We start from the raw sequence: 22279 nt of genomic DNA, 5'->3' as shown, positions 1-22279 counted from the left end.
AAGACTATATTAAGATCAAGGCTATATTATCATTGAGACTGGGCTTCATGTATTCATAAGAGCTCCTTGGATATAAATTCTAAAATAAATTTCCTTTTTATGCACTTTAATAGGCATGAATTAACGCTTTTCTCTGAAAATGGTTTATTTCAAAAGATAACATACTTTAGTGCATTTATCACTAAAATTTTACTACTCTTATTATTTTTCTTTATAAAAATTAAATTTACCTGTGTATTTAGCTTGTGTAGTCTATTCTGGAATGTTATCTATTTACCTATTTAAGTAGATAAGTATAGGAATCAAATGATCTTTTTAATATGCACTTTTATACCAATGAAATTATCATTGCTTTCTAGCTGTTGGTAATTAAAAAACAGATTGGCTAAAGTCTATATAATTTTTTTTTCTTTTTTAATATATTTTTATTGATTTCAGAGAGGAAGGGAGAGAGAGAAATATCAAGGATGAGAATCATTGATGGGCTGCCTCCTGCACACTCCCTACTGGGGATCAAGCCCACAACCCAGGCATATGCCCTTGATCAGAATTGAATCTGGGACCCTTCAGTCTGCAGGCCGACGCTTTATCCACTGAGCCAAACCAGCTAGGGCTATACTATAAAATCTAAAATAGTCAAACATAAAGTAGAAGCCATATAATTTTTTTAAAAAGTTTTCATCCAAGAATATGTTTTTACTGATTTTAGAGAGAGTGGAAGGTGGGGAGAGAGAAAAACATCGATGTGAGAAAGAAATATTGATCGATTAAACCCATAACCTAGAAATGTGCCCTGACTGGCAGTTGAACCTGCAACCTTTTGGTATACAGGATGATGCTCCAACCAACCAAACCTACTGGCCAGGGCAAAGCCATCCAATTTAGAAGGACCTTAACAGACTGTTTATATAGCATAGTGTACATTCACAACACAAGTTATGATCATTAATGCATTAAAGGTGGGTTTTAAATGTTTAATATTTTCTTCTGAGATTTGGTTGGCATAATCGTCGTAATTACATTTGAGTTGTAAAATTGGCTTGTGAATTAACTACTTGACACCAGTGCTGAAATAGTCATGGATATTAGAAGGAAAGGGGAGGAGGTTATTAGCTGGTAGGCAGTTCACATACATTTCTATGAAATGAGAGATTTCTTTTTCTGATTCTACTGAATTTAGACTTGTACTACAATAATATTCCAAAACAGACGTTTCCTAGTGTTTTTGAAGGTACTAGTCTAATCAAAACTAGAATTTTAAATGCCTTTATATTTATCTATTTTTACACATGATTTAATATTTCATGGCTTGGAATAACAGGGTTTTGGACTTCATAGGAATCCTAGGTCTTCTAATCCACTGTATAGGGAAGTTTCCTGTCCAAGCACACATATCTCTACTAGCAGATTAGTTCTAGAACTAAGTTCTGAATTTGAATTTACCTTATTTTTGTATTTGTGTACACAAATATGAGTTTTTCCTCTATGTGGGGATGGGATTATTAGGTATGGCCATTCAACCTATAGTATGTAAAAATTTTGTTGCCATAATGCTATCTCAATTTTTTTTTTTTTTCATTTTTATTTTTATTTTTATTTATTATTTTTTCCCCCTTAAAGAATTTATTTATTTATTTTTAATCAATCTTTATTGTTCATATTATTACAAAGGTTCCTCATTTCTTCCCCCCTCCACCAGGTTCCCACCCCACCCTCTGCCCCCTCCCCATCCCCCATTGTCCTCATCCATAGGTGCATAGTTTATGTTCAGTCTCTTCCTCCCTCCCATTCCCCGATAGTAAATCCCTTTTCAGATAGTAAATCAGTTACTTAGCATTTTCTCATATCAATAATACCTCCACATGCTCAATGATACACTTCACACAAAAGACATTTCCAAATAGGTCAACCAGCCTCATCCAGGCCCCACCCAAGGCACTCACAGATCAACACCCCAGCGCTATACTAACTCAACACATCCAGATCTAAGCCTTCATCACTTGATTCAGCAGACCCTCAAGTTCCCACAAAAGTTTCCAGCCATGTCTGAGAGGCAGCCGTGGGGCAGGGGCAGGCGAGGAGCGAGCTGTTCCGGGCCTGGATGCTCCGGGCCTGGCCTCTGTTGCTCTGGTTCGTTCCACAACCAGCTGCTCCAGGTCTGGTCACCGCCGCTCCCGACCTAGTTGCTCTGGACTTGGCTGCTGCTGCTCTGGGCCTGGCCGCACCTGACCCGGCTGCTCTGGGCCCGGCTGCTCCGGGCCTGGCCGCTCCCAGCCTGGCAGCCGCTGCTCCGGGCCTGGCTGCTCCCAGCCTGGCAGCCGCTGCTCCGGGCCTGGCCACACCAGACCCGGCCAATTTTTTTTTTTTTTTAAATGTGCTGTTCGCTCCTTGAGCCACCATACCAATCCAGATTTCCATTTTTCATATTAGTGGTTCTGCCCAAGAGGTACGAATATGGAAGGCATCTGTCTGTCTTTTATGGTACCTGTCACATAATCTAATACATAAATCTATGGTATCAAGTCACTGACAGATGAGGCCAGAATAATTGTTCAGGGAGGATGTCATAGGGAAGCTGAGGCCCTGAGAGGCGGTGAGCTGCCTGAGTGAGGTTCCTTGTGGTATGTCAATTACATAAAGACATGTAGAATTCTACCATTTGTTTGGGTAAAGATTTAGTAAATGACTGAGGCATGTGGATAGTAGCCACTAATAAGCATCTAGAAAATATTTGAGTAATAGTTTATATTCTGAGAATTACTTCTGAAATCCATTTATTTACATATTAGTTGTAACTAGCCAGTTATTTTAACTTTTACAAAATTTTTTCTTTGCCAACAATGTATGGTGAGAGTATGGGAATAATGGTAAATACAAAAGTAGTTAATTGTCAGAGTTTACAAAAATATATTCAATTTGAACATAAGCAAACAGATTTTTCATCATTTTAAAATATTTTGCAGCTTTATTGAGGTAATTTGCGTACCATATAATTAACTAACCTAAAGTACACAGTTCAGTGGTTTGTACTATAAACAGATAGGCAACCATCACTAGTTTTTTAGAATATTCCATCACCTCAGAAAGAAATCCTGTACCATGAAGCTATTACTCTCCTGTTTCCCCATTATCTACCCCCATCCACTACCCCAACCTCTAAGCAGCTACTAATTTATCTTCAATATAGATTTCCCTATTCTGGAATGTTCCATGAATTGAATCATATAATAGATTGTATTTTGTGTCAGTTAGCATAATATCTTTAAGATTCATCCATGTTGTAGCATGTATTATTACTTTATTGCTTTTTGTGGCCAAATATTTCATTTCAGTGATATACCATATATGTTTATCCATTTGTCAGTCAAATAGACATTTTGGTTGTTTTCACCTTTTGGCTATTATGAATAATGCTGCTATAAGTATTCAGTATACAAGGTTTTGTGTGGGCACATGGTTTCATTTTCCTTGGGTATATATACCTAGGAGAGGGTTATATGGAAATTCTATATTTAACATTTTGGTTAACTGCCAAATAGTTTTCCAAAGCAGCAGCACCATTTTTCTTTTTCTTTTTTAAAAAATATATTTTATTGATTTTTTACAGAGGAAGAGAGAGGAATAGAGAGTTAGAAACATCGATGAGAGTCATTGATCAGCTGCCTCTTGCACACCCCCTACTGGGGATGTGCCTGCAGCCCAGGTACATGCCCTTGACCGGAATCGAACCTGGGACCTTCCAGTCCGCAGGCCGACGCTCTATCCACTGAGCCAAACCGGTGCTGGCGAAGCACTAATGTTTTTAATTTTGATAAAATTTAGTGTATTTTTTTCATTTGTTGCTCTTGGTTTTGTTGTCATATCTATAAGAATTCATTGCCCGATCCAAGTTCAAGAAGATTTATTTATCCCTATGTGTTTTTTTAATGTTTCATTGTTTTAGCTCTTACACTTTGGTTTTTAGTCTACTTTCATTTAATTTTTGTATATGTTGTGAGGTAATGATCTAACTTTATTCTTTTGCATATGAATATCCAGTTGTCCTAGCACCATTTGGTGGAAAGAAAGAGGATTCTATCCTTGTTGAATGGTCTTAGCAACCTTGTCAAAAATCAGTTTACCATTGATACATGTGCTTATTTCTAGACACTTAATTCTGTCCCTATTATACCAGTCTATTCTATTATGCCAGACTAAAATTTCCATAAGTGTAAAATACTGGGTTGGCCTAAAATTTAGATCTATATGCAGTCTTTTCCAAATCAAATCTTCTTAACTATTATAATTGAAGCTAATAATTCCACCTACATCCAGAATCAGAATATTATCTCTCCTTGTTGGTTTAAAAATAATTGGGGGAATGGGGAAGGCAGCTAAATGATGGTTCTTTCTCATTGATGTTTCTCTCTCCCTTCCTTTCTCTCTAAGATCAATAGAAACATATTTAAAACATAGTAATTGTTTCAAAGGAGAATCACCTTAAGGTGAAACATGACTTGTTTGGCCTTGTATTTTCCAGAGTCCCTCATGAATACACTGTTCATATACTTTACCTTATTCCTCTTTTTCTCAATTTTTACCAGTGGGTATATAACTTTATCTCAAGGTAGAATTGGTAAATATATAAACTTAAATGTTACAGAATGAAAATGTTGTGGAAAACAACGGCTTAGTATATAACTTAGCAAAAAAGGTATTAATGGTTATTTTCCAACAAATGTATACCTTTGCCACAGGAAAGAAAAAGTTAATTCTTGCTGGGACCGGTTTAGCTCAATGGATAGAGCGTCGGTTTGGGGACGGAAGGGACCCGGGTTTGATTCCGGTCAAGGGCATGTACCTTGGTTGCAGGCATATCCCCAGTAGGGGGTGTGCAAGAGGCAACTGATCGATGACTCTCATCGATGTTTCTAACTATCTCTCTCCCTTCCTCTCTGTACAAAATCAATAAAATATATTTAGATAAAAAAAAAAAGTTAATTCTTTACAAGTTTATAGGGCAGAGGAAACCAATTTCGTTGTGTTCTTCTCTGGCCTTTGTACCTCTAGTTCTGCATATAAGGTCACATGCTAGTTTTCATGACTAATTTTAAAGATTTTTGGTTAATATTCAACTGATTATCAAAATTATAAAAGATACATTTTAAATTGCATTTAGGATTGTTGGTGGAATTAGCTTTAGAGGAATGATTTACAATGCTTTGATGGGGATGGAAGATAATTGCTATGGGGAGATGACTCTATGGTGAAACTTAATTGCCAATGAGTCCACAGGATATGGGGTATCACATCATTTAAAGTGTATAAAGTATCAAAAGCTTATTCACTCATATCAATAAGTACAAATTTTAAAGCATCTGCTTGTCATGTTTGGTGGACTGAAGGATGAAGTGTCAGGACTTTTTTCTTGCTCTGTGCAAGTTTGGAGAGAGATTGTAACACAGCAGAAAGAGCTCAGCTGGTCAGAGCCCTGGATTCCAGTCCCATCTCTTTCATTTACTAGTCCTGTATTTTATAATCTGTAAGATAGAGGTTGTATAACTAAAGAAAGCACTTTGAAAAGTATAAACTATCACTGTAAAATTATAAGGCATTATAATTGTGGGCAATGAAAATTTAGGTTATGATACTGAAAGAAAAAAAAACGCTGTTCTATTTTTTTTCCTTTTTGGTGCACTTTTCTAGGTGAATGTGTCTCTTAGGAGCAATTGTCTGGGAGTGTCTGGGATAAGCTTGGGCTGCATAGGCCAATTGTGTTCCCTGAAGGCCGTGCTCCCTGAAAGACTCAGAGCAGCTCAGCCAGCACATCCAGAGTATGAAGCATGAAGTACATTTATTCTGCAAAGATGATAAGTAAATATGAGATAAGAAAAAATGTCAAGGATTCCATTTTTTTAAATCAGTACAACAAAATCAACACAAAATCATATTCAGAGTAAACATGCCACTATTTTTCACAGATCTCTCAGCACTTGGAAGAATACATATAAATATTTATTTGAATTATTCAGACATTTTAATTATATAGAACAATTATTTAAAAGTGATGATGCCACAGACTGGTGTGTGACTCGGTGGTTGAGTGTTGACCCAGGAACCAAGAGCTCCTGGGTTCTGTTCCCCGTCAGGGTACAGACCATAGTTTCGGGTGCCAGCCCCAGTAGGGGGTGTGCAGGAGGCAGCCAATCAGTGTTCTCTCTCATGAATGTTTCTTTTTTCTTTCCTCATGGATATTTCTATTTCTCTATCCCTCTCCCTTCCTCTCTCTCTAAAATAAATAAAAATGTATTAAAATAAAAGTGATGCCTCAGAATTAAAAAATGGACGTATTTGGGACAAAATATACTGTATATAAAAGGTATTTGAACCTGAGAAAATGGAAAGGTGCCAAGTTATTCCACATTATTTCTTGAACCCCGGAAAATACATTGATTTCTGATAGCCTTTGAGTTGTCAACAGTTACTTTTTAAGAGTCCTGTGATGATGGATGGTAGGATTTATAAAATTTCAAAGGGTTATGATAATCGTACAAAAAGTACTAGAATTATGCTGTCTTTGTGCAAAAAAAGCATCAAGTGTTTAGGTTTTTAATGACTAGATTTTTAATAGAACAGAATTTTTAAGGTTTACCTTTTATTTTTTCTGCATGCAGAAGAAACATCAAATAACATTCTACTTGTCATTTTGCCTCAAGTTTAATTTCATATTAGCTCACGAAGGCAAGAAATTCACTTGGGAAGGGAAAAAATTCTTTTGTGAATTTGTTTTAAAGAATAAAGTTTTTGCCGAAACCGGTTTGGCTCAGTGGATAGAGTGTGTCGGACTGCGGACTGAATGTTCCCAGGTTCGATTCCAGTCAGGGGGCATGTACCTTGGTTGCAGGTGCATCCCCAGTGTGGGGTGCGCAGGAGGCAGCTGATCGATGATTCTCATCGATGTTTCTGGCTATCCCTTTTCCTCTTGTAAAAAAATCAATAAAATACATTTTTTAAAATAACGTTTTTTTCCTTCCCTAAGTGATAAATTTTTTCTTTTTCAATTATAGTTGACATACAATATATTAGTTTCAGATGTACAACAGAGATTAGACATTTACATATTTTGTGAAGTGTTTGCCCCAAAAAGTGTGTTTTTTTTTGTTTTTGTTTTTTAATTTAAATACATTTTAGGAAGAAAAATATGGCACTGAATCACAGGAAGGTTATATACTACAGAAGGGCTTTCATAAATTTGTATTGGAGGGAAAAAAGTCTATCTTTTAAAGATAAGGTTTGGATTTGTTTCTTCACTTCCACTCTCTTCCTACTTCCCTTCATTATCTTTACTTGGAGATTTATTTAAAAAAAATATATTTTATTGATTTTGTACAGAGAGGAAGGGAGAGAGATAGAAAGCTAGAAACATCGATGAGAGAGAATCATCGATCAGCTGCCTCTTGCACACCCCCCACTGGGGATATGCCCGCAACCAAGGTACATGCCCTTGACCGGAATCGAACCCGGGTTCCTTCAGTCCCCAAGCCGATGCTCTATCCATTGAGCCAAACCGGTCTTGGCTACTTGGAGATTTATTTACTGCCCTAGGCCTCATGGATTCTTCAGTTTATTCTCTGAGCTTGTCTGGAGGAGGTGGGGGTAAGGCAAGGACAAAAATGCAATAGGCTTTTGGCTATAATTATCAGTGCAACATGGCTGCAATATCCCATAAGGCCAGAAGATGGTGATGTTGTCTATAAAAGTAGACCATTTCCAAGTTTTTCTGCGTCTTTGAAGTTATTTTAAAGCTCCCTGCATTTTCAAAATTCACACAGGATCTAAACATTTAAAATAGGGATTTGGGGGAATGTTTTTCCATGTTTTAAATAAAAAGGTTTTATAAATCTATCATTTCTATATCATAAGGATTTAGATCTTTTCAGGGTTTTGACTGGTATATAGTGCATTTTCACAGGATTATGAATCCATCCCTGAGTGAGGTTACTTTAAACTTTAGTTTAAAGGGTTGTTTTGTATCTCTTGTAGTGAAATTATAATAAGGTGCCTCTTTAAATTTCTTACCTTTTTATATCCTTTTGCTTTTCTTTCTTCTCCCCACTCCTGCTGTATGTATTGTGGTACCTTAAGCATGAAGAATCGACCATTGTAATTTCTTCCGCAGATACTAAGTGTGCAATGTCTAGTTTCACACATAAAAGCTGCCTTTAAAAGATTTATTGGTACTTAACTATAAATAAATTTACTTGTTTGATGCTTTCAACTCTGTAAGATTCTCACACAGGCCTAGTCTTAGAGTGAAATGTTGCCGATTAAAATTTTTACCAGTGATTATTTTGTCTAAGATTTATACTTTTTGCATACTTAATGAGTCCAGCAAGGCCCAGGAGTATTTCTTTTATTCTTCGGCCAGTTGCCTTCCATTCAGTCTTGCCACTGTTATCACTTCCGCATCATAGGAACTAGCCTTTGATGATAGTGTCATTGCAGACATGATCTTAGTGAGGAGATGTACAAACATTACAAATGAATCTGGAAGGAGGCCGATACTATCGTCTGAAAATTATTTACCACATGCTATACCCCAGGCCCTGGTCTATGCGTTTGGGAGAAGTCAGTAAGCAAAACCCACAGATCCCTGTGCTCAGGGAGCTTACAGTGAGGTTGGGAGCCAGTAGGAGGTATTCAGTAAACAAGATGAAGTAAATGGTAGGGTTTGGTGGTGGCGATAGCTACCCAAAAAGAGCAGAGCTGGGTGCGGGGACGAGGACGCAGCGAGGCCCCCGCAGTACCAAGAAGCCTGATCAGGAGAAATCGCCTCCGGGGCTGCGGGAGGCGCGGGAGGGGGCCCGCGGGAGGCGCAGGGAGGGTCGCCCGAGGCCGCGCTGCTGACACAGACCTTCATTTCATTGTGCATTCACTGCGGGCCGGGTTCGAGTTCCTCATTACCCTTTCGGCCCGCCAGTTCCCAGCGGACTCCGTGCCACGGATCTCCCCGTGGTGCTGGGGTGGGGGCGGGCGGACGCGGTTGGGGCCCCGGCGCAACGGCAGCCGGAGGAGCCCCGGACCGCGCGGACCGGGAGCGCGGAGCGCGGCGGCCCCCGCTCGGAGCGCGGCGGGAGGGGCGGGGCGGGCGGACGCCATCGCGTCTCGGGCTGGCGGCGGCGGCGGCGGCCTGGTCCGGACCGTCGCGGAGCCCTCGCCGCCCTGCGCTCGCCCACGGCGCCCAGGCCCTCGCGCCGGCCCCCGCCTGGTCCCTCGCGGCGGCGCGCGCGGCGGGCAGGGCGGAGCCGCCGGGGATGAGGAGGCGGTGGCGGCCGCGCGCCAGGGCGATGCTCCGGGGCTGAGGAGACGCCGGCACGGGCGCGGCGGGCCAGCGCAGCGCCGAGCCGCGGGATGGCTCAGCCGGCCGGCCCCGCGGGCGGCGGGGAGCCGCGGGGGGCGGCGGCGGCGGGCGGCGAGGGGCCGCCGGAGCCCGGGGAGGCCGCGGGCGCGGCCGGGGGCCCGCAGGACGCGCTGAGCCTGGAGGAGATCCTGCGGCTCTACAACCAGCCCATCAACGAGGAGCAGGCGTGGGCCGTGTGCTTCCAGTGCTGCGGCTCCCTGCGCGCCGCCGGCCAGCCCCGCCGCCGCGTGCGCTCGGCCGCGCAGATCCGCGTCTGGAGGGACGGCCGGGTCACCCTGGCGCCCGCCGCCGGCGACGCGGGAGAGCCGCCTGCCTCTGCCGGTGAGTGGCCGCCCGCGTCCTCCGGGGACCCTGCCCTTTCGCCCGCGACCCCCATCCCCCAGGGAGGACCCCCGCCTCGGGGACCCTGCCCTTCCGCCCGCGACCCCCATCCCTCAGGGAGGACCCCCGCCTCGGGGACCCTGCCCTTCCGCCCGCGACCCCCATCCCCCAGGGAGGACCCCCGCCTCAGGGACCCTGCCCTTCCGCCCCGCGACCCCCATCCCTCAAGGGAGGACCCTCGCCTCGGGGACCCTGTCCTTCCGCCCCGCGACCCCCATCCCCCAGGGGAGTACCCCCGCCTCGGGGACCCTGCCCTTCCGCCCCGCGACCCCCTGCTCCCGTCTCCCGCGGGCAGACCCCCGCCGCGGCCCTTTCCTCCGCCGCCGGCTCGGGGCCCTTCCGCCCAGACTCCGTCCCCCCACCTCCCACCCCCTTCGGGAGGCCCGGGCCTGGGCCCACGGTGGGAAGGGCCGGTGCTTGCGATGTGGCCGAGTGGACCCTGCGTAGGTCAGAGGAGTGTGTGTGGGGGCCAGCGGCACAAAGGGGTGGTGAGGGCGGAGGGCGGCCTGGCTGCGCCCCCGCCCCCTGCGGGACGCGGACCTGCGGGGGTGCTGGGCCGGCTGGGAACCGGTGGGCCCGGTGGGCTGGGTCCCTGTGGGCTGGTCCCGGCGATAAGCTGTGTGCACACTCCCCTGCCCTGGCCATTGACCTGTGTGTGTGTTTGTTATGTGCCTGGTGCTATAAAAGCTTCACCAAGATCTTGTCAAGGGACACTTCATTCGGGTGTCAGGAAAATGGCACCTTTGCGAATGAGTGGTCATCTAATAGTTTTTTTTTTTTTTTAATTGGCAACAATATTCTTTGGGTTTGGAAATATAAAGGAATCTGAGCCCTGAGGAGAAGTCTGCCATTTCGGTAGATGCTGAAGAGACTAAGTAACGATTTTTATAGTACCTGGAAGTTGTAAATGAACCACTATTTACCTGTATGTTAAAATTTGTTGCGATGCACAAAAAAAGTCTCATAAAGTAAGAAGTAGACGGGATATCCGATAGATAGGTAAAATGGGTTTTAGGTCATTGTGTAATGTAAATTTCCCAGGTTGTCACATGTTATCACGTACACATACATCAACACGTAGGGCTTACTCACATGTTTATTGATGATGATGAGGAGGAGGAGGAGGTTGGTAATGGTTTCTCCTATTCAGTTTGACTCTAATTCTGTCTTTTGAGAGTCCACTCATAAAAACATTAAAAAAAAAATCCACCCTCTCCTTTAGAAAGTTGATGGGAGTGTCAAAATGCTTCAGGTGAAAGATGTAATTCAGAACTAGTCAGTAAAATGACATTTAATGAAAATCCTTCTCTAAATCGATTAAATAAAGAGGATTCAAGATTATGTTGTCAGTTCTTTCAACTCCAGTAGAACACTTACTATTTTTAGCGTCAAGTATAATTTTTTAAATATACTTTTTATTGATTTCAGCCAGTAAGGAAGAGGGAGAGAGAGAAACATCAGTGATGAGAGAATCATTGATAGGCTGCCTCCTGCACGTCCCCAACTTGGGATCCAGCCACAAGCCAGGCTTGTACCCTGACCTGAATCACATGGTGACCTCCTGGTTCATAGATTGAAGCTCAGTTACTGAGCCAAGGGGGCGAACTAGGTTTTTTTTTTTTTTAATTTAAAGCTAGCCTTCCTGATTCTTTGGAAATAATTTCAATTTTTTTTTTTTTTTAGTTTACTTCATCTATTGTGTTTAAACTTGGACTTTATATTACTGGGGACTGCTTGCATTTATAATTTATTTACAATATATTGTATGATATGAAGAGATACATTTCTAAAATAAAGCAAAACCTTGCCTTGAGAACCAGTGTTTCAAGGGGAAATGGTTGTGTGCAGCATTGGTAGTGGGGATTTCCTGAAGGAACAAACCCGGTTTACACTGTCGATTGAATTTAATACTGAAGAGTAGTTTACGTCAGCGTTTTTCAACCGCTGTTCCGCAGCACACTAGTCAATTAGAGATGTTGCCTGGTGTGCCGTAGGTGCAGACAAGACAAGAATTTTATAATTTTTCACTATTTTGTTTACTTAATATTTCATAATAAAGTAATTATAAAATACTTTCTTTGTGTTTATTTGATTCCTATTCAAGAGAATTACTTTATATATAGTCAATATAGGCACAGAGTTAAATTTTTTAACATTTTCTAATGGTGGTGTGCCTCGTGATTTTTTTCATGAAACAAGTGTGCCTTTGCCCAAAAAAGGTTGAAAAACACTGGTTTACGTGATGTTTGTGGGCTTACGAGTAGGTTAGTGTCCGAGAGTTGGATTCTGGTGGTAGGTGTTTTGTTTTTTTAAAAATCAGAACCTGATTCTGAGGTGAGAATGTTCGCATCATTACTATGAATGATCGTATGTTGGCCTCAGTGTAACATGCCATCTTTATGGAGAGATGAGTGGAGTTCTTCCCTGCGCAGCAGCGATCCACCTGTAATCCACCCTCTTTCTTCTTGACCTCTGCTACCGATTGTGGAGAGAGCACAAAGTTGTTACAGACTTGAGCATTTTAGGGTCAATTAGTTTAATCCTTAAAAAGTTCATACAAAGATATTACTTATATTAGACAGTTTGTTTCCTTCTAGGTTTTAAGAATAGTTGCTTGGCTATGGAAGACACAATGTCTTCTGAACATTTAATTCTGATTAAAAATGCTGTTTAATTTCGTACTGTGCACATTGGTATAAATTCTGTTTTTGAGGGAAAATGGTAATTCCTTCATTGTAAGAAGCAGGCGTTTCTCCCCTCCTCCCCCCATTGACGATTATATGTTGTCAGCAATTAAAGGCACTTAGGTTTTCACGCGCAGTTCATTGAGTTATTTTATAAATGGAGGTTTGGGGAAATTCATATTGGTACCTCTTTGAATCAAATCCAAGTCTTCTAACCTCTAGAGTTCGTAATGTTGTTATATGAAACAAATTTGGTTTGAATTTGGGTCATGATTCCTCCCCTCCTAGCGGAGTGACCTTGAGTTCAGTCTTCCCACCTGTAAAACCAGGTCACTTTCTTCACAGGATAGACGTTTCAGTCAGATAACATACGTGACGCGAGGAACACATGGCTTGGTGTGGAGCAGGCCCTCCCCTAGCCCTGTGGTCCCTTCACACCACAGTGGCGCCTCTGATCCAGCTGTTTGGGACAAATGTCTGGGTCCGGGTGTCTCAGCCTTGGCACTGTTGACATTTTGTCTGGATAACTCGTGGTTGGGGAGCTGTCCTGTGCCCGCCTAGGATGTTTAGAAGAATCCCGCCGAAGCCGGTTTGGCTCAGTGGTAGAGCGTCGGTCTGCGGACTGAAAGGTCCCAGGTTCAATTCCAGTCAAGGGCATGTACCTTGGTTGCGGGCACATCCCCGGTAGGGGGTGTGCAAGAGGCAGCTGGCCGATGTTTCTCTCTCATCGACGTTTCTAGCTCTCTATCTCTCTCCCTTCCTCTCTGTTAAAAATCAATAAAATATATTAAAAAAAAAAAAAAAAGAAGAAGAAGAATCCCTGGTCTCTGCCCAGTATGTGCTAATAACTGACTGTCCACCACCTCCCCCTCGTCGTGACAATAGAAAACATCTCCAGACATGGCCATATGTTTGTGGGGCAACATAACCCCCTATTGAGAGCCGCTGGTCTGGCAAACCTTGATGGTGCTGCTCAGGATATGCTCAGTGTGGAGAAATGGATCTTGTCTGTAATCCTCAAGCGAGTGAAATTTTCAGCGGGCCGCTGCTTTTGCTGCTGTTGCGTGGAATGAATGAATACGATCGATTCTTACCCCTGTCAGCAGTTTTACTCCGCTTAGTCCCATAGAAAGAAATAGCACCTCAAACACTTTCTTGACTTGTTTTGGGATTTAATGCAGTAGTAATAGATTTTTGTTCTTGTTTACTTTTAACATTATTGATACATCCAGAATACTCACATTCAGTTTGAATTAAGAAATTGGAAATACATGATTTTAAAAATAGAAAAATGATGGAACATGTGGGAAGCATGGAAGTGAGACCAATATTAAGAACACAATGAAGAATAATTTTATTTAGCAGCCAGATACAACTCAGAGCCCTCCACCTGGGGTGGCCGAGCCGTATAAGCCCTCGAAGCCACGGCATTAGGGGGAGTTAAATGTTTGACCGAAGACAGCGGGCTAATTTTTAAGTTGGTAATTGTGTATGGCCCGCAAATGATGTTATAAATATCTAAATGCTTCCAGTGTTTATGTACTCTTAGTCATAATAGGACCTTATTGTTTGGTTGTCACAAAAGTTAAGTTTTCACTTTTATACCATTAGTAATGAGTTAAAGGCATTCAGCCTCTTAAAATACAGCCTGCTGTTTGTCAGTATACTGGCATTTAGGACACATTTTGGTATACACATTCTTTAGGAAGTAGTCATTAATGGAATTTAGGGATTTAGGGTGTATTCCAGATCTTCACAAGATTATGATGCTTTTTTCCTGGGATGCCATGAAGAATTATTAATAAAATAGTATTAGAGATGAGACTCATTGCATGGATTCAGCAGCCTCTTTGGCCTAAATATCCATCTGACAAAAACAACTTTTTCACATTTTGGTTTCAAAATGTTTGATGTACCTTTAGCTTTAGATGTGTAAAGAACATTAAAAAATTATGATCATATCTTGAGTTAAAGCAATCTTCAGACTGGTGACAGGTTTTGCTAGGAGGAACAATGGAAGCCCGCATGCATACTAATAGAGAGGTCTTTGGTTAGAGAACCTTCGGCTTTGTTTGGAATCTGAAAGGGGGATATGACCAGTCAAGCTTATCGGGTTCATGCTAATTTGGTGGGGGAAAGGGCTTTGGAATAATACACTGTTTGGTTTGAAAGAGAGAATGTTTGTGGAGAAGGCTGAAATAGTGAAATCATGTTTAAGAACATTAACTTTTTGTTTTCACTTGGTATATTTCCAGAGTGTCCGCTTCCTGATCATTAAATGAAAGGAACACTTGAAGTATATGTGTGTGTGTTTAGGCTAGAGGTTGGGGGTGAATGACATTATCGGGTTGGTGAAACGCATTTCCAGTTACTATAATAGGTAAGAATTATTTCATTTGAACAATGTGTCCAAATATGTGGGTTTGGTTCAGTCTTAAAGACATGCATGGAGGCATGCACATTAGCATCACCAACAGACACAGGCCCGGGGCTGTGGGGGCTTGTCCTCGGGAGAAGGAGTGGCGGAGGCGGGGAGGAGACACGGAATATTTTAAACAGTAAAAAGAAAGAAAAACATGCATTGAGCGTCTACTATGTGCAAGCAGGGTTTTTAAATTTCCATGGTTGATGTAAACGTAAATAGTTCTAGTCGTTAAAGAAGGCAAAATAAAATAAACAGCGGTAAATTTATCATGAAGCTAATGCAGCTTCAACTCAAAGCCCACTCATTCGCACAGGCCCTTTCGAGGCTCCTGGGTGGAGCTTCAATAGTAATATGTTCAGATGGTCACTTGCAAAATTAAGATATTTTAGCTGTCAGTTCAGATCGGGGAGAGAGAGAGAAACATTGATGTGCACTGTACTCGATGTTGAAGATACAAAGAGGATGAAAGGGCACCCATACCTTCAGGATGATCGCTGGCGCCTGAGCTAACACAGTACAGCACAGTGATTCCAAACAGCAGAGGCACACACAGAGGGCCGTGTGAGCCCAGGGGAGGGGCTCGCTCTGCTCCATGTGATGGTACGCAGGTTTCACAGAGATCTATCTCTTTCTGGAGGTCTTCAAGGATGAGCAGTGGGATAAAAGGCGAAGGACAGGTTAGGCAGAAGCAGTAGTAAGCACAAAGATTAGAAATGTGGAAGAACTATTTAAAAAAAAACAACACACACAGTAATTCCTGCAGTGTGGCAACAACACCCACTTCCCCATATCAAACGCCGACACTGCTTAATCCGTCATTGCCTCTTTGCTGCTAAATTTATAAGCAGCTTCAGAGTTGCTAACAGGGTGCTTCAGGCAGTCACTACCAATTATTTGGAGTTGGCACAAGAGGTTAAACCAGTTTGTCTTCTGTGCGGTGGGGATCCCCTGCGCCCGGAGCATAGGATGTGTGTGGGAGTGGTGGGGAATGAGAGAGGCTGGCGAGGTGTGCCGCCTAGGATGAGGCGCTGAAGGACTTCTGTCCTTCAAACCCACCACTGAGTTTGTGCTTACCGTCCGGATAGGTGGTGGAGAGCCCGCCGTGTAAGGGTTAGAGTAGATTATGCAAGCAGATTACTCTTTTTGGAAAGATTACTGGGAGCTCTGTGGAATATCGGTTGAACTGGGTAAAACAGGGCAAAGACACATAGGCATCTCATTCTATTATTAGGTCTCGGTAGCCCTTAAGTTGCCAAACCAGTTAGGAGTGTTGTGGCTGTTCTGACCTGAGATGATAAAGCTCTGAATGGGGGCAGTAGGAACGAAGATGAAAAGTTAGCTTGAGCGTGATTTAGGAAATTAGAACAGATCCTGGCTCTTTAGTTTTTGCTGTGAGAAAGAGGAAGGAATCTTGAAAGGTTTTCAGATTTTCCTGCCCTGGTGCCTGGATGGTAGGGAAGACGGGAGGGGCAGGAGAGGGTGGGAAGATGATGACTTATGCTTGTTGGAAATTAAAATTGGCCTGGAGAAATATTTTTCTGTGGAGTCATGTTGATTTTTACCGAGTGCCTTTGCTCTTCTAGAAGGTTGCGAATCAGTCGTTTAATGTCACATGGTAACGTGGAAAGAACATGTGTTGGTTGCAAAAGTGGTTTTGATTCTTGGCCCTGACTCGTATTATCATCACTTTAGTCATCACCTCAGGCAAGGACGAAAACTTTCTGATTACCTATTTCTTTCTTTTTTGTTAAACGTTACCTGGAGATATTTTTTCCATAGTTTTTTTAGAGAGAATGGAAGGGAGGGAGGAAGGGGGAGAGGAAGAGGGAAAGATGGATGTGAGAGAGACACATTGATTGGTTGCCTCCTGCCCACACCCTAACTAGGACTCGAACCCCTGACCCTTTGGTGCATAGGCTGACACTAATCACCAAGCCATACTGGTCAGATCTGACTCCCTATTTTTTTTTTATCTGTAATATGGAAATATTATATGTCCAGCCCTTACAAAATTTTTGTAAGACCCAAATGAGGACATATTTGAGAGGGCATTTTGTCAACTCATACGTGCTACACTTACCTGTTTTTCACTGAGCCATGTCTTCCCTTTGTAAAAAGAGTATTTCAGGATACTTTGATTCAGATTGATAACGAATTTCTACAACAGTCTCAAGTAGATATATGCTTGTATGTCCACAGAATGATTCTTGAGGCTGACACAATCTGAAGTATCAGCCTTCGTATTATCATTAGATCTTAGTTACCTTAGATTTTTAGCATAGGTTGTAATGGGCTGGGGAGAGTGTAGTAAAATGTCAAGGAAAATTTAGTGTTTGACCACCCTTTATTTATAGTTTTAAACCATTTCTATATAAATATTATATTTTCTTGAATTTAGATTTTTCTTTCACTTTACCATTTAAAAAAATATATGTTTTATTGATTTTTTACAGAGAGGAGGGGAGAGGGATAGAGAGCTAGAAACGTCAGTGAGAGAGATACATCGACCAGCTGCCTCCTGCACACCCCCTACCGGCGATGTGCCCGCAACCAATGTACATGCCCTTGACTGGAATCGAACCTGGGATCTTTCAGTCCGCAGACTGAGGCTCTACCACTGAGCCAAACCGGTTTCAGTGTCCCTTTACCACTTTTAACTTGCTTGATATGATATTCACTTATAATTTAGCCTCTTTGAATCCTTTGGGGAGTGAACAGAGGCTTTTTGTCATGAATAATATAAATGTAAATATGACTTTCCCTCTAAATTCTTGGGACCAATTTCATTTGAGATCTGTAAGATTACATGAAATAGTTGGCCTATTTATTGCTGATGTGTATAAATTTGAATTTTATTGGTTGGAAATTATTGAAGTTCATTAAAAATTTGTTTAATGATAGTTGTTCTTTAACTCTGACATTTTGTGTTGAAGATATAAGTATTTTATTTGTAATTTAAAGAACTCAGTATTTTACTCATAGGTATAGTAAAAATGTGTAACTTATGAAGTTATCAATAGTTACAGAAAGGTGGTTCTTGAATTTAGATACCAAAGGCCTGATGCATGAAATTCATGCACTTGGCGGGGGGGTGGGGGGGGGGGTCCTTCACCCAGGCCTGTGCCCTTTCACAGTCTGGGAGCCCTCGGGGGATGTCCAACTGAGGGCTTAGGCCCACACCCCTTCAGTTGGACATCCTTAGTGCTGCTGTGGAGGCAGGAGAGTCTCCTGCCACTGCCACTGCCACTGCGCCAGCAAGTCACAAGCCCGGCTTCTGGCCGATCGGCGCTCCTCTTGTGGGAGCACACTGCATTGAGTGCCTGCCCCCTGGTGGTCAGTGTGTGTCCTAGTGACCGGTTGTTTTGCCGTTTGGTTGATTTGCATATTAGCCTTTTATTATACAGGATACACACACACACACACACACACACAGCTAAATAGCTAAAAATGTATGCCTTTGTCGTTTTTAGTATATACACAATCTTGACAGAAGGTAAGTAAATATTTGGATAAGTGGATATGGGTGGCAATTATGGTGCTGTATCTAAAGCACTACCAATCCAGTTAAAATTGGCATAAGAGAGGAAATTCATTTGCAGTAGGTACAAGCTTTGAGTGTTGCCAAATTACATAAAATAAAGATATATTTGAGTTTTGTTGAAAAAAGTTATACTGAAACTGAAGTAATTATTTTTCAGTGGAATATACTTGACATTACATGATATTTGTTCTGTGAGATGATAGGAAGTTAGCTAATTAAATTTGCTGAATAGAAAGAGGAAAAATAACACGAATGATTAAGAAAACATGTTTAAAACTTTCATTTTAGAGCAGGGTCAGTTCTATTTACTCTAGTGCATGGAATGGGTTTAGAGAGTTTGAGATCTGAACCGAACTTACTCCTAGATGATTGTGCGGTGGCAGTGATGTTGATGAGACCTAATTTTCTGGAGAGACAGAAATCAGGGGTGTTAGTTCTGTAAAGCAGTCAGCCTTCCTCAAGAAGTCCAGGTACAGAGCTTGCTCATCTGATGAGCATAGCCAGAAAGGGCAGACAATCTATACTAATAAGAGGGCAATATGCTAATTAGACCGGGTTGATCGGACATCTTCTGGTCGTCTGGTCCTCCTTCCAGACAAAGCCACGGTGGCAGTGCTAAGGCAAAGTTGGTTAGGGGTGATCAGGCCGGCAGGGGAGGGCAGTTAGGGGTGATCGGGCTGGCAGGGGAGGGCGATTAGGGGCCATTAGGCCGGCATGCAGAGGTGGTTAGAGGTGGGCAGAGTGGTTAGGGGCAGGCAGGCAGGCAGGCAGGTGAGTAGTTAGGAGCCAGAGGTCCTGGATTGTGAGAGGGATGTCCAACTGCCTGATTGGAGAGGGTGCAGGCTGGGCTGAGGGAAGTCCCCCTCAACCCCCGGGGCACAAATTTTGTGCACAGGGCCTCTAGTCCTATTATAATAAAAGGCTAATATGCAAATCAACCAAATGGTGAAACAGCTGGTCACTATGACACACTAACCATCAGGGGGCAAATGCTCAACGCAGGAGCTGCCTCCTGGTGGTCAGTGCGCTCCCACAGGGAGAGGACCGCTCAGCCAGAAGCCCTGAGCTGGGCTTACGGCTGGTGAGCGCAGTGGTGGTGGCGGGAGCCCCTCCCGTCTCCGTGGCAGCGCTAAGGACATCTGACTGCTGGCTTAGGCCCGCTCCCTGACATCAGCTGGACATCCCCTGAGGGCTCCTGGACTGCGAGAGGGTGCAATCTGGGCTGAAGGGACCGCCCCCCCCCCCAAGTGCATGAATTTCATGCACCAAGCCTCTAGTAGCTATAAATAAGAGCCTGTAAGTGGTGTGTGCTGGGGGAGCCTGGTAGTTGGTTTTAGTCACTGATATTAGGTCCAAGGGCTAGACGGTAGTCCCTAGGAAGATGAGTGGCACTAAAATGCCAAAGCTTTCTTTCTTTCCTTTTCTATGCTCTCTTACTCTGGACCTCCTTCTGCACACTTGCTTACACACTGGTGGCCATACCCACTTTTTGCTCACTCACTCTCATGTTGGTGCCCGCTCACACACGCTCACACACACATCCATTTACGTATCGGCGGCCTCCACTCTTGCCACACTTGTTCACATGTCCACATGCATACATCCTTTGTTTCTGAATTCTTTATGACAGACATTTTATACTGGGACTAGTTTGTTTCGTAAAGCCATTCTATAGCAACTGATAGGAAGACATTGCTTTTCTGTTTCTTGGGAACTTGTCTAGTAAATCTTAAGAGCATATGAGATGTTTCAAAATGAGTTAAAAAGAAGGGTTTAAAACAACTTTATTACACATTTAAAATGCTCATAACTTTTTTTAAAATATATATTTTATTGTTTTTTTTTACAGAGAGGAAGGGAGAGAGAGAGAGCTAGAAACGTCGATGAGAGAAACATCAACCAGCTGCCTCTTGCACACCCCCTAGCGGGGATGTGCCCACAACCAATGCACATGCCCTTGACCGGAATCGAACCTGGGACCTTTCAGTCCGCAGACCGACACTCTACCACTGAGCCAAACCGGTTTTGGATCATAACTTTTTTTTAATTGGTTTCAAAGAGGAAGGGAAAGGGTGAGAGAGAGAGAAACATCAGTGATGAGAAAGAATCATTGATTGGCTGCCTCTTGCACGCCCACTGCTGGGGATCAAACCCACAACCCCGGCATGTGTCCTTGACTGGAATCACACCTGAGTCCCTTCAGTCAAACCAGCTAGGGCAAAATGCTCATAACTTTTGAGAAACTGAAGTTTTGCCTTGCTATGTGAATTACCCTCTACCTAGTGTTTAATTACTTTGATAATGTGGAAATATTTTGAAACAATGTTTAAATATAATTTCAGTTATTTCTTAGCATTGTATGTCATCACATAGTTAATCATTAAACTCAACCTAATAAAAATCAGTAAAATCATAACGTTATATTATTGAAAGAACTAATTCCCTGCATTTAATAATTTGAAATCTCAGGCCTACCATCAAGTTTAGGTTACTGGAATTGTAGAAAATAATGCCTTGAGATTTTGGAGGTTAGAGGAAATTGGCAATCTATCTATCTATTATAAAAGCCTAAGCTTTTCAGGTCTGGTTCTGTAAAAAGAAGTGGCCAACTTTTGAAGAAAAACTAAAAAATTTTCAAATGAAAATTCTTTGGTGCTATACTGGCAGGTTCTAACTGCTAAATAACAAATGTTTTCTCATGTTATAAATGGTATGTAGCTGAGACAGACCCCCTGAAATCATGTACCCTAACGCCACTGACCTCTGCAAGTGGGAATGCAAGAACAACACAACTACAGCAACACATGACAGGAGGTTCGGAGCCTCGGAGTCTGCTCTTCACTCTGTCATTTTGTCAAGTCATTTGACTCTTCAGGCTCAGGTTACTCATTTATAAAATGAATGGATTAGGCAAGGTCATTTCTAAGGTTTCTTTAAACTCTGCTGTCATGTAATTGGCATTTTCTGATTCCGGGGTCAGAGACTGGGCAGGGATTTGGGTGGCCAAGTAGTGTAGTTGTCAATCACTTCATACTCACCACCTTTCCATATTTGCAAACTTAGTCACCAGTTCAGATTGAATAACCAGAGATACTGTATGTTCTCACAAAAAATTTTGGTTTTTTTTTTTATAGGAGCGCATTTTCAGATTTATAATAGAGGTCATTGAAAGAAATCTTATTTCATAGGACTTGTGCCTTTTGACATCACTGTCATTCTTTGAGCCTTTTATTACTTTCTGGTGCAAAGATGTTCCAGCTTATTTTATAATTAGAGGCCCGGTGCACAAATCCGTGCACCAGTGGGGTCCCTCAGCCTGGCCTGCAGGGATCAGGCAGAAATGGCTCTCCAACATCCCCCAAGGGGTCCTGGATTGCGAGAAGGCGCCGGCCAGGGCGAGGGACCGCACCGGTGCACGAATCCGTGCACCGGGCCTCTAGTATCCATGTAAGATCTCTGGTTAATCTCTTCCCGCCCTGCACCTCCCCGCTTCCCTCGGGATTTATCAGTCTGGTCCATGTTTCCGTGCTTGTGGTTTCCACTCCTGTGTTGAGCGCTTTCCCCCAGATGGTCAGTGAATGTCCTAGCTACTGGTCGGATGGTTGCTTAGGCTTTTATATAGATAGATATTGATAGATTGCCAATTTCCTAAGGAGTCCTGGTTCCTTTGAGGGGATGGACTAGGTGTGCCCTTTTATAATGGGATGTTGTTGCTCCTCCCTCATTTGAAGGGCAGAGCTGGGAAGTGTATGGTTTTTTTGAAGTTGTGTGATACCTCTAGTTCTAGTTCACCACACTGCAGGGCTCTTCCTCTTCTTCCCATGTTTGGTTTGTATCTTCCTTCTCTC

The 22279-nt window shown here is 42.8% G+C and overlaps 1 protein-coding gene across 5 annotated transcripts in view; it reads left to right on the top strand.

Annotated features, from left to right (window-relative positions):
- The first annotated feature begins 8930 nt into the window (after window positions 1-8930).
- SPIRE1 (spire type actin nucleation factor 1) overlaps window positions 8931-22279 on the top strand; it is a 103440-nt gene continuing 90091 nt past the window's right edge. For 2 of the 5 annotated variants that reach the window (XM_084887313.1, XM_084887312.1), the window contains exon 1: window positions 8931-9721. In XM_084887313.1, coding sequence (XP_084743439.1) covers window positions 9391-9721 — 331 coding nt within the window. In that variant the 5' untranslated portion in view covers window positions 8931-9390. The remainder of the gene's footprint in view (window positions 9722-22279) is intronic. The other 3 variants (XM_084887314.1, XM_084887315.1, XM_084887316.1) reach the window with 3 other exon arrangements.

This window comes from Pipistrellus hanaki, assembly GCF_964339955.1.
Source record: "Pipistrellus hanaki genome assembly, chromosome: 6".
Lineage (NCBI taxonomy): Eukaryota > Metazoa > Chordata > Mammalia > Chiroptera > Vespertilionidae > Pipistrellus > Pipistrellus hanaki.
This window is presented reverse-complemented; position numbering and strand designations above follow the sequence as displayed.